This window comes from Myxine glutinosa, chromosome 2 (genome assembly GCF_964187855.1).
Source record: "Myxine glutinosa chromosome 2, kmMyxGlut1.1, whole genome shotgun sequence".
Taxonomy (NCBI): domain Eukaryota; kingdom Metazoa; phylum Chordata; class Myxini; order Myxiniformes; family Myxinidae; genus Myxine; species Myxine glutinosa.
Window position 1 is genome coordinate 165,806,041 of NC_136262.1, and position 12,466 is coordinate 165,818,506.

The 12,466-nt window shown below is 42.2% G+C and overlaps 1 protein-coding gene across 2 annotated transcripts in view; it reads right to left on the reverse strand.

Moving 5' to 3' along the window:
• LRRC49 (leucine rich repeat containing 49) overlaps nucleotides 1-12,466 on the reverse strand; it is a 328,874-nt gene that overhangs the window by 33,796 nt on the left and 282,612 nt on the right. For both annotated transcript variants that reach the window (XM_068106816.2, XM_068106815.2), the window contains exons 13-14: nucleotides 10,492-10,720; nucleotides 10,202-10,384 (exon numbers count right to left, since the gene is read on the reverse strand). In XM_068106816.2, the coding sequence (XP_067962917.2) occupies nucleotides 10,202-10,384; nucleotides 10,492-10,720 (412 nt within the window). The remainder of the gene's footprint in view (nucleotides 1-10,201; nucleotides 10,385-10,491; nucleotides 10,721-12,466) is intronic.

Genomic DNA, 12,466 nt, shown 5'->3' on the forward strand with positions numbered 1-12,466 from the left:
CATTAGCCAATTTTTTTTTTAACAAAAACAAAAGTTAAATTACAACTGGGATTACGGACAGTAAAATTACAGTTCAGTACTTCGTGTAACCCCCACGAGCATTCAGGAGAGCACGTACATGTTGAGGCATGCTGTTCACGAGATTTGCCAAGGTTTGGACAGGAATCGCTTGCCATGCAGTGACAATAGTCTGCTGCAATTCACGCACAGAGGTCGGCTGCTGGTCCAAGTGGTCGATTTGACGCGTTCATTCTGCCCACAAGTTCTCTATCGGATTCATATCCGGGGACATGGCAGGCCACTCCGTATGCTCTACACCATGGTCAGCAAGAAAGTGTTGGATCATGCGAGCACGATGAGGCCGTGCATTATCATCTTGGAAGACAAAGTTTCCTCGAAAGGCTGCACGAGCAAATGGAAGCAATGTTTCTTCCAGAATGGCCCTGTACTTGAACTGGTTCAGGTTACCATTCACAACAACCAGGTCAGTTTTGCACCCTGCATGAAAAGCAGCCCAAACGGTCACCCCACCACCTCCAGCTTGGACTCTTGGCACTATGCAATCTTTGTTGTAGGCTTCATGCACTTGTCTGCGCACTAGGACGCGGCCATCTTGACGATAGACCAGAAATCTAGACTCGTCACTGAAGATCACGTGATTCCAGTGTCCTGGCTGCCATTGACGGTGCTCTCTGGCCCACTGCAATCGGCGCTGGCGGTGTTGTCTGGTCAGGCGTGGTTTTCTCAGGGGACGCCTGGCACGATAGCCTGCTTGAACCAGTCGTTGGTTGACTAGCCTTCTGGATACAGGCACATTTGTCAGTTGCTGCCACTCAGGCCAAAGCCGATTTGCTGACTTGGTACGGCCATTGCGGACTAACCGGTGCAGCTGGCGATCATCCCTCCTTGTGGTTCTGCGGGGATGTCCTGGCCTCGGTATTGGAGTAGGGACACCCCTCTGAGCATTTCGTTTCAGGATCTTTGACATAGTATTGTAACTCACCCTCAGAACTCACCTCTGAGCATTGTAATACACACCCTCAGAACATCACCTTGAGTGATGCCATACTGCCCAGCAATAGCACGCTCTTTCATGCCGTAATTTTGTAAAGCCACCACTCCATGACAAACAGCATTGTCGAGTTGACGGACCATCTCCAGAGGAAGCGGCAATAACTTTTGGAGACGTGCAGGAGTTGTTTTCCACAAATACAGAACGCAACAACCCTTGTATACCCGACTGTGAAGTCAATCATCAAATGTACCTGTCCGTACATTTTGCCACGCCACCTGTGATATAATCCTGTTGTTGACTTCTTGCTGCGACAGACAATCAGTGACATGGTTCTTTTAACAAATAAATCACCAAAGTGTAAAAGAAACTCACGAGATTGATATACTTAGATAAGAAAGTAAACCCAAGTCAAGAAAAAAAATAATTCCATATTAAATGCCAAGTCTGTATAACTGTAAACTGTGATTTAAAATTTCAATGAACATATATGTAAAAACAGGAAACTCATCCGTAAAAAAAAAAAAAAAAAAACTAAATTGATATCTCGCAGAAGGTCGGTGATGCTTGCCTATTATCATAATGCTTCTATTTATTATGTACCTGCGTATGAAGCAGAGTTTGTTATTGCTTACACAATGTGTAAGCATACCCCACTAGTACATACATACAATTGTCTTCATTCCAAGCACATATGTTCGGTCAAGAAAGGTTTTTTCAAATACAGGTACTGCTATAAATGGAACGATCAGACTGTGATGCCGCTCACACAATGACAGATTTAGTGCAACACTAAACTTCAAAAGCTTCCAGATAGAGAAGGCATAAAAATCCATGAAGGGATTGGGTTTGATCGCCAATTCATCGTAGGCTCGTGAGGTCGGACATACTGAGAAGTGACAGCTACTGAGTGTACCGCTTTATCGGGACTGCCTGGGTGGTCGGCCTTCGGCAAGCTGCTGATGTACTCAATGCCAGGAGAAGCAGCATGTGCCTGTGCAGGAATTCCATTTCCAGTTGCCCTTGCAGTGTCATAAGGAACAAATGCTTTTCTGGCAAATGACTGTCAAATGCAAAATGGCCACCCAGGATAGAACCACATTTCTAACAACTCAAATATGGTGATGAGGCAAATGTGATCTGAGAAAATGAAAACCTTTATATGCCTGGGGGTTCCAAAGTAAAAGGGTTACAAGAAAACACAGGCAATTCCTACTGTATAATATAAAACCGTGTTTACTTGCTTGATGCCTGCACCCAGCAAGAGGTGATTATGTCTATCAAGTACGTACTATCAAGCACGTCTATAAAGTGTGTACTTGGAACAAAAGTACGTTTACAAAGCGCATATGTACTCACATGAGTACATCTATTAAGTACGTACTACAACGTTTCTACACCTATTAAGTACGTACCACAAACAAAGTTAATTCTATCACCAAAGATGGATGGGAGATTGTTTGTTGATCTATTCTTTAGATTGTTTGATTGTTTAGATTGTTTATTTATTCACCCCTGTTTGTTTGTCTGTTTATTTATCTATGAGCAGGATATCTCAAAAAGTTATGGACAGATTCGGATGAAATTTAGTGGATAGGTTGAGTGTGTGACAAGGCCAAATTGATTTGTTATTGGTGAAGATTCGGATCCGGCTACGAGATTTAAAAAAATTTTTTACAAGTAATTATCCACCATTGAGAGATTGGGCCAAAAAAGAATATATATATTCTTTTTTTGGTATATATGGTTTGGTATATATATCTGTGGTGGGTTTGGTATATATATCTGTGCAGTGTCTGTGTTGTGTTGTCCTGTCTTGTCACTGAACTACTCCCTCAAACATAAATTGTAATATCACGTATATTACAAATACATTTGTGCATTATGATTGTTTGAATTATGATTGGTGTAAACCATGACAAAACAGCAACTCAGGTACAGTCATTTATCTACATCTACATATTTGGGCAGTGTCTGTGGTCACTGAACTACTCCCTGAAACTTTTGTTTCCGTGGTTGTGAAGTGTTTTTCACAACGTGGTGGTGGTTTTGAATCACGTGGTGGTGAGGTATTTTGAATTATGTGGTGGTGAGGTGTTTTTAAATCATGTGGTGGTGAGGTGTTTTGAATTACGTGGTGGTGAGGTGTTTTGAATTACGTGGTAGTGAGGTGTTTTGAATTACATGGTGGTGAGATGTTTTAAATTATGTGGTGGTGAGGTGTTTTGAATTACATGGTGGTGAGATGTTTTAAATTATGTGGTGGTGAGGTGTTTTGAATTACATGGTGTTAAGGTGTTTTGAATTACATGGTGGTGAGGTGCTTTGAATTACGTGGTGGTGAGGTGTTTTAAATTATGTGGTGGTGAGGTGTTTTCAATTACATGGTGGTAAGGTGTTTTGAATTACATGGTGGTGAGGTGTTTTGAATTACATGGTGGTGAGATGTTTTAAATTATGTGGTGGTGAGGTGTTTTGAATTACATGGTGGTGAGGTGTTTTAAATTATGTGGTGGTGAGGTGTTTTGAATTACGTGGTGGTGAGATGTTTTAAATTATGTGGTGGTGAGGTGTTTTGAATTACATGGTGGTAAGGTGTTTTGAATTACATGGTGGTGAGGTGCTTTGAATTACGTGGTGGTGAGGTGTTTTAAATTATGTGGTGGTGAGGTGTTTTAAATTACATGGTGGTAAGGTGTTTTGAATTACATGGTGGTGAGGTGTTTTGAATTACATGGTGGTGAGGTGTTTTGAATTACATGGTGGTGAGGTGTTTTGAATTACATGGTGGTGAGGTGTTTTGAATTACATGGTGGTGAGGTGTTTTGAATTACATGGTGGTGAGGTGTTTTAAATTATGTGGTGGTGAGGTGTTTTGAATTACGTGGTGGTGAGATGTTTTAAATTATGTGGTGGTGAGGTGTTTTGAATTATGTGGTGGTGAGGTGTTTTGAATTAGGTGGTGGTGAGATGTTTTAAATTATGTGGTGGTGAGGTGTTTTGAATTACGTGGTGGTGAGATGTTTTAAATTATGTGGTGGTGAGGTGCTTTGAATTATGTGGTGGTGAGATGTTTTAAATTATATGGTGGTAAGGTGTTTTGAATTATGTGGTGGTGAGGTGTTTTGAATTACATGGTGGTGAGATGTTTTGAATTACGTGGTGGTGAGATGTTTTGAATTATGTGGTGGTGAGGTGTTTTGAATTATGTGGTGGTGAGATGTTTTAAATTATATGGTGGTAAGGTGTTTTGAATTATGTGGTGGTGAGATGTTTTAAATTATATGGTGGTAAGGTGTTTTGAATTATGTGGTGGTGAGGTGTTTTGAATTACATGGTGGTGAGATGTTTTGAATTACGTGGTGGTGAGATGTTTTAAATTATATGGTGGTGAGGTGTTTTGAATTATGTGGTGGTGAGGTGTTTTGAATTACATGGTGGTGAGATGTTTTAAATTATGTGGTGGTGAGGTGTTTTGAATTACATGGTGGTGAGGTGTTTTAAATTATGTGGTGGTGAGGTGTTTTGAATTACTTGGTGGTGAGGTGTTTTAAATTATGTGGTGGTGCGGTGTTTTGAATTACGTGGTGGTGAGGTGTTTTGAATTACGTGGTGGTGAGGTGTTTTGGATTACGTGGTGGTGAGGTGTTTTAAATTATGTGGTGGTGAGGTGTTTTGAATTACGTGGTGGTGAGGTGTTTTGAATTATATGGTGGTGAGGTGTTTTGGATTACGTGCTGGTGAGGTGTTTTAAATTTGGTGGTGGTGAGGTGTTTTAAATTACTTGGTGGTGATGTGTTTTAAATTAGGTGAGGTGAGGTGTTTTAAATTACTTGGTGGTGATGTGTTTTAAATTAGGTGAGGTGAGGTGTTTTAAATTACGTGGGGGTGAGGTGTTTTAAATTAGGTGAGGTGAGGTGTTTTAAATTACGTGGGGGTGAGGTGTTTTAAATGACTTGGTGGTGATGTGTTTTAAATTTGGTGAGGTGAGGTGTTTTAAATTACGTGGGGGTGAGGTGTTTTAAATTAGGTGAGGTGAGGTGTTTTAAATTACGTGGGGGTGAGGTGTTTTAAATGACTTGGTGGTGAGGTGTTTTAAATTTGGTGAGGTGAGGTGTTTTAAATTAGGTGGGGGTGAGGTGTTTTAAATTAGGTGGTGGTGAGGTGTTTTCAATTTATTGTTGGTGAGGTGTAATCATCCCAAACTTCCAGTCTGCACCTACCCCTCCTGTATGTATGTGCTGAGGGGTTCCTTTTTTGAATTTTATATATTTTTTCAATCTAAATCTTCAACCTAAATTGCTTATAAAAATGTAATATCACAAACACTTCAAATAAATTGTGCAAAATAATTGTTTGTATTATGATTGGTGTAAATCATGACAACACAGCAACTCAGGTACCATCATTATCCTCAGCTAAAATAAGCCCGTTCCTTCGTAACGACCCGTGTAGTGGGGAGGCGAGCGCAGCGAGCCGAGCCAAGCTAGTATATATGTATATATCGCTCAATATTTCAAAACGTTGTGGACGGATTCGGACGAAATTTGGTGGGTGGGTTTGGTAGGTGACAACAACAAGCTGATTCGATTTTGGTTAAGGTGTTAGTTGTAGTGCAGATGCAGTATAACAGTGGGATACAAAACGTAAAATGTTCAACCTGGTAGAGATATGCGCTCTACTGAGCGCCGTTCTCATTATTGCTGTGAACGCACTCTTGCTTCATACAAATAGCAAACCACTTTAGACCCAGACACGATGGCTCTATCAATTTAGTCAGTTACTTAGCTCCAGCAAATATTGTACTCCACTTCAAATTTGCCGTCGTACCCACCCAGAGAGTGGGTATATACACTGCCAGTAGACTACAATTAAAGTGTGTGTTCAGAGATAAAGAATGAATGAGTAACTCGTCCAATTGACCGCCTCAAGAACAAGAATAATGTAGGACAAAAAGGAATTCCAGTTTATATGGAGAAAAAAGGGTTCACGGTGTCAATGGGAAAATAATTTACAGAAACAATGAGAGGAGTCGACAAAGCAGATTCTAATTCTTGGAAAGAAAATCGACACTCATTAATCAGGGATCTGATATCACACATCTTCTGAAGGCAGATACATCATATGTTTTGTCTCGAGTGTTTCAGGTTCATTGAGAACTTTAAAAAATATATCAGGCATGTGAAAGTGGATTGATACCAACCAAAAGCTGAAAAAAGTTCCCCATCTGGCATTGTCACAAGATGACAGGTCCTGCACCAGCCCTTAGTTGCTCTGATGTTTGAGATATTCATGTATGCTATTTAAGGATCTCTTGGCCCTTTAGAGACCAAGCATGGAAAATGCCATTTATGCTTTCATAAATAAATGTTATGCATCTTCATGCCATAAAACACACACACACACCTCCTTTCCTCCAAAATCATAATCATTGATGTATACTACAAAAATGTATGGTATCAGTACTCTGGAGGAGCAGTGAAAACCTCCGGATTTTAACGAAGAAAGGGGTTGCATTTTCAACAATCCAGAGCAGATTTGCAGCCAAATTTTGGTAACTTTATCCTTTCGTGGAAAATACTGTACAAGTGATGAACGGTTCGAAATGGATCATCACAGTGTGGATGATATGAAACAGCTTGGTTCCAGGCCGTCAGTGGTCACCCTTGCAAACTCAGTGAGTACTGGTATCGTAAAGGACAGTTACGAAGAAGCGAGATATCTTGCTGAATAACTGTTCATCAGAAATAATAAAGAGCAAAAAAAAAACAACAAACGGCAAAAGCTACAAGGCCAAGTAAGAGTCAGTAGAAAACCTAGAAGATGCTGATGTCTCTCAGGTGTCTAACAAAACGTTAACCTTCAACATGTCTGAGTGCAATGTATGAAATGCAGGAGCCTGGATCCATGATGAAAAGCAATGCTCCATTGCACTGTATTTAAATGTTTTTTTTAAATACGATGAGCAACTGAGCGGTGCCAAGAAAACACTTGTTCTGGCAGAGTATGCCATTTGGCAGTCTTGCTTCAATAAACAACTTAAGAATGCAGCGTGTACGATACAGGCCATAATTCTCTGAGATTGGGGGATTACGCAAATGGATCCTTGTTGCATTTTTTTTTTTCCATTCTTTCAGATTGCAGCTCAGACTAGAAAAAGTGGTCAAAGGTTGAAAAAAAAGTGACAATAGATAGCTTTGGAAGAAAGAAGAAGAGTCGAATATTGTCGGACAAAGATAAAACAAGAACCCATCGGTTCGATGGAGGTTTATCTCCAATTACGTTTAAAGTTTTGGATTCAAAGGACGAGGATGCATCACTCAGGACTCTGTTCGATTCGAGGGATCAATTACATGTACTCGTACAATAACAAATCAAGAATAAATGTGTCTTGAATTTCAATTACAATTACAATAGACCCCGGGATTAGGCAGCACTCTCACCCAAAGATAAGGAGCAATTTAACCGGTCTGCAAACAAATCCTTTTGTGTACAATGAACTGATCTCAACAACGAAAAGACTTAAAACAACAAAGCCTCATTGTGGCAACCTTCACAATAAACCACTATTGGAGGAGAGATTTGTTTGTTTGTGAATTATTTGTAAAATCAAAAGCTTCGTGTCTTTACATAATAATAATGAAACAACATTTACGCAAGCCATTGGGAAGGTGCAACACATTGATGCGAACATTGCATACCTTGTCAAACTTGTGCAAAAACAAGTTCTCTATCCTCATTGCAATTATTAGTACGAGGGTCACCGGTGGGAATCCCACAGGCATGGAGGTGTATCGTTGCGATCGGTGCAGCCGTTTTTGCGGTACCTGAGACAATAACGTTAGGCGGGAGTCCAAACCTGAAAATGCTGGAGACCAAAGCTGAAATTGGGAAAACAATATAGCCTATTTTACTCCAGGGGGTCCCAGAATTACCCACCGAAAATTTCGTTGCGATCGGTTCAGCTGTTTTTGCGGTACCTGGGAACGGACGGACGGACAGCCAGACAGACGGACGGACATTTGGTGAATTATAGTAAGATATACCGTCTCTGTATACGCATAAACCATCTCTGTTGGGACTTATTTCTTATGATTATTATAAGTATCATCATCTATTAACAATGGAATCAAAAGGATGATGGCCATATGCAGACTTCATCTTCTTCTTCTTTGATATGTAGTACAAGGCTGTGGGTGGCTGTGCTGTGCTGCAGCATCATTGGCTGAGGATGTGGCTTTGCTGCTGATTCAATACATCTGTAGGTTAGAGCAAGAATTTGGAATGTGTTCATGGTGCAGGTGATAGCTTGCCTACTCTTCGCGAAGGACACCGTGGGATATTTAACATCCACCAACTAATGCCGGCAGATGGGACACCCATTTAAAGTCCATCAGAGGGTGAGCATACATATTGATGAATCGCTCTGCCTGTGAAACACCGTGGGATGACAGTTTATGGCTGGGTCTGGATTCAAACCCAGGCAAGACAGCTTAGAGACGAGTGTGCATGCATCCAGGCCTTCCTGCCAGCTCGCCATATGCAGTTGAACTCTGTGATAAATTCAGATAAATCTGACGGAGAAAATGAGCAAGAAGCTTGAGTATATCAATCCATGCACTGCCAGGAGTGAATAAAGTAAACCATATGCAACTGACGTAATCGTTTTGATTACAATTTGCCACAAAAATGTTCTTTTGAAAATCACAGAATGTAAGAATTACAAGGCAAACTTTACAAGACGTTTGCTTTTGAGATTTCATCGTTTGCTTCACAACTGCAGCAAAATTGTCACTTTGTGCCTTTTGTGAGCACGTCTGTGGGTGCACATGAGCTGTGAGCAGGCTCTATGCGCATTCAGGCCCCTTAGTGTGAAACACAAAGCCAGGCGAACAGTTGCTCAGGCAATGGAGTTGTAGTTTTAGGACTGGGCCCAAAAGAGGCAACGCTCATTTCTTCTCACCTTCACCCCAATAAGCCATCTTGGATTCTCTTGTGCTGCCATTCATGAGCATAGAAGAACAGTGTGTCGTGCCTGCACCGCTGGCGCACTGCCGAAGCCGCATCCGTGACAGCATCCTCTGTGAAATGGAATAATCCTGGCTGTTCTTCCCGCAGCTATCTCTGTGCGTTTCATCAACGGTGCCAGCAGGATGGGACTGACCCAGTCCCTATGTTTGTGTAGAGCCTAATTTGACATGAGAGTTTCTTGCCCACCCCCAGCACAGCTCATGCAAAAAAAGTAGGCGCATTGCAATTCAAAGCACTTTCCCACCACACGGGAGGTTGTTCTGCTTTGCTTCATGGACAAATTGCTCTCAAGACAAATGGACCATGCTGCATTTAATAGGCTTATCATGATACATAAACATAAATCAATTTTGCTGCTTTTCACCTTTAATATAATTACGTATGAGGAAGTATATGTTTTGCTTTCTGGAGATTAGACCTTTCAGGATTATATTTTTACAATTCTAAAAAACAATCTGCTTAACAGGAGAACTTCTCAACAAATCTCAACTTCAAGTTTGCAATACTAGCAACGGTACCCGCCCTATGGGCGGGGCTTCAATTGGGAGGCCCAAATGAAAAGGCAAAATATCAGAAATTGAAGGCTTTTTTATTTTAAACGATTCATATAAACATCCGTTGAATCATATCACACGCAAATCATCAAAATATAAACAGTACATGCCGCCCATTTTGAAAAAAGATTGAATTCTGCAAAACGGAAGCGGCCGCTGCACTTCTTTCTCAGCCGCACGTTTATGTGTGAAGAGAGCGTGCCGAATCTGTAACACGGAAGCGGCCGCTACACCTGTTTCTCAGTCGCTTTGCACACGCTGCCGTGTTACGTCGGAGCCGCACGTTTATATAGGAAGAGTTCGTCAGGAGTCGATCTACTCTCTCCTAGTATGTAGAATAAACAATATTTGTAGAATTTCAACAAAAGCCACATCACTGTTCATATCGGTAAATATTATTCCATCGTGTTTGGAAAAACTGGAAAATTGGAAAACTTGGAAAACTATATAACCTATTATACTCCCAGGGGTCCCAGGAACACCCACCCAAAATATCGTTGCGATCGTTTGAGCCGTTTTTGCGGTACATTTGAACGGACGGACGGACATTTGGTGAATTATAGTAAGATGCCTGCTGCAGGAACTGTACAGCTCACCAGACTACCTGCTTCTCATTGATGCACGAGAGTCCGAGCGGCTGCAGATGGAAGATGGCGTAGGACCTCCAGATTGAAAGACTCACAATGGGGTTCACACTTGAGATGGTTAGCTGCTCAAGGGAATGGAACCTGGCAAGGGCATTCAGCTGTTGCAAGCAGTGCAGGTTTGTTGCTGCAAATTCAATGTGCTGCAAAACAGGGAATGCATATAGTACCTCGTTATAAGCAGACCTTACATAGGGATTTGTACTCTCACGTCACATCTTTTAGCCAGACAAAGTTGAGAAGACCTCACCATCACACTTGGCAGCTTGTTTGTGATTTTAGAGAATGCTGGAATGATATCATCGAAGTGGATGTAATGGAAAGATATGGCACTGATGCTTGTGTGCATAGACAGGTTTCTTTCGAAGATTTCCAGGGCGCCGGTGCCGTACAATCGCATCGTGTTCCGCTCGATCTCGGCCAGGTGCCTCTTTGATACGGTGAGGATTTGCAGTTGCTCGGTGGAAATATCTGCGGATCTAAGAGCAGCACATTGCAAAGTCAGCACAAAGTGCAAAAGAATGTCTGGCATATACCGCTTTCCAGTTTATTTGGATCGCAAAGCATCAGTTATTAAAATAAGTGCTTTGGAGTACAGTACGGAAACACATGATCTCTGCCATTTGTGAGATCTGCCTTTTATAGTTGACAAACAACCAGAGAGGCATTAAATATACATTGATATCTTGCACTTTATCATGAAGCAACAGTCGTAATGGTTTTAGCATCTCTACAGCGCTAGGTCATATTTCTACTAAGTCAACACATAGTCACGAGTGGTGGGCAGTTTTCCCATGTGCATCCAAACAAAATCCAAAAACAATAGATTCAAAGACCAGTGATTGTAGTACCGAGTCATAGATAATGCACCACCATGCCGCATTTCACTTCTCAAGGCCACACTGGATGCAGCACACTCAGAGCTAAACAAATAAACAGCACTCTGTGGGTGTATCACCCATGTACCATGGGGTGGGAGACTGGCACGGGAGTTCTTTTGAAGTTTTGAGATTTTGGTGTGTTAGTCAAAGTGAGGTGAAGTGCAGCACCCATTGCTGATGTAAGTAGCAACTATAGCCCTGAATTCATGATCCACAAAGTTGTAAATTAACCCGGATATGAAGAAAGATCCCTTCTCCTGGCAAAATGAATGCTGATACCAGGCTGTATGTTCGAAAATCTGGCTTTGTGGTGTTTTGGAAATGGAATGTATGCTTCGCATAATACTGCCATGGCAACAATTGATATTTTCAACAGCATGCACCAAACTTTTAATTTTTCTTTAAGCAGCGATCGTAGTTGGTTGTGCAGTGTGACTTTTTCTTCTACACTTGATGTGTTTTTGTGCTTTGACTTTCCCTTTCCAGACAGTGTGCATTTATTGATAAGAGTTACAGTGTATACTTTGTTACATTGTATACCTTATAAAGTGTTGGTTGTTTAATATTGTTGCGGATATGGGATTTGGCCTCCATCCATATCCGCTTGTAAATATTCCCATATTTCCCCAATACCCCCCAACTATCCCCAATCCCCCATTCCCTAGTCCCATTGCCTGTAAATAACACTCTGTAGAACCGACCTTCCCCTTTTTCCCCCATTAAATGTCGTGCCCAGGTCCACCGCATCTCACGTAGACAACTTTCGGACATCTTGCTAGTTATTCTTAGTCTATGTCAGTTAAGGACTCGTTTCCATTAATTCTGACTCTTCGTTGCACCAGAATGTGATTGTATGGCACCAGTAGTGAGTTTAGGACCTCCCCATACCTCCTCCCATCTTCCCCATGAAACAACAACAACAACAACAACTACCACAACAGCGCGCGGGGAGTGTGCGTCCTCACTCCGGCTCGGTTAGCCGCCATTACCCATGTGCGCCGACGGGGTTACCACGAAGGGGCTGCCTGTCGGCCCCTCGTCAAGGGCGGAGCCCGGTAACCCCCCGCACCCAATAAGAAGCAACGGGCCGATTCCATCTGGGGCGGAGCTAACGAGCCGAGGGCGTGTCACTCCCCGCCGGATATACGCAGCGACTTACCGGACGTGACGTCAGATGCGCCTCAGCCACGAAGGAGAAACAAACGCCACCTCCAGTGCGACGAGACCTCCCGCATCTCTGGACCGGACCGGGTCGATTCTGCCCCTGCGCCAAGGTGCACCTTGAGCCTCGACTACCTGCCCTTCCTTGCCATCAATCCCCGTGTGAGTCAGTCTTGTCCTGTT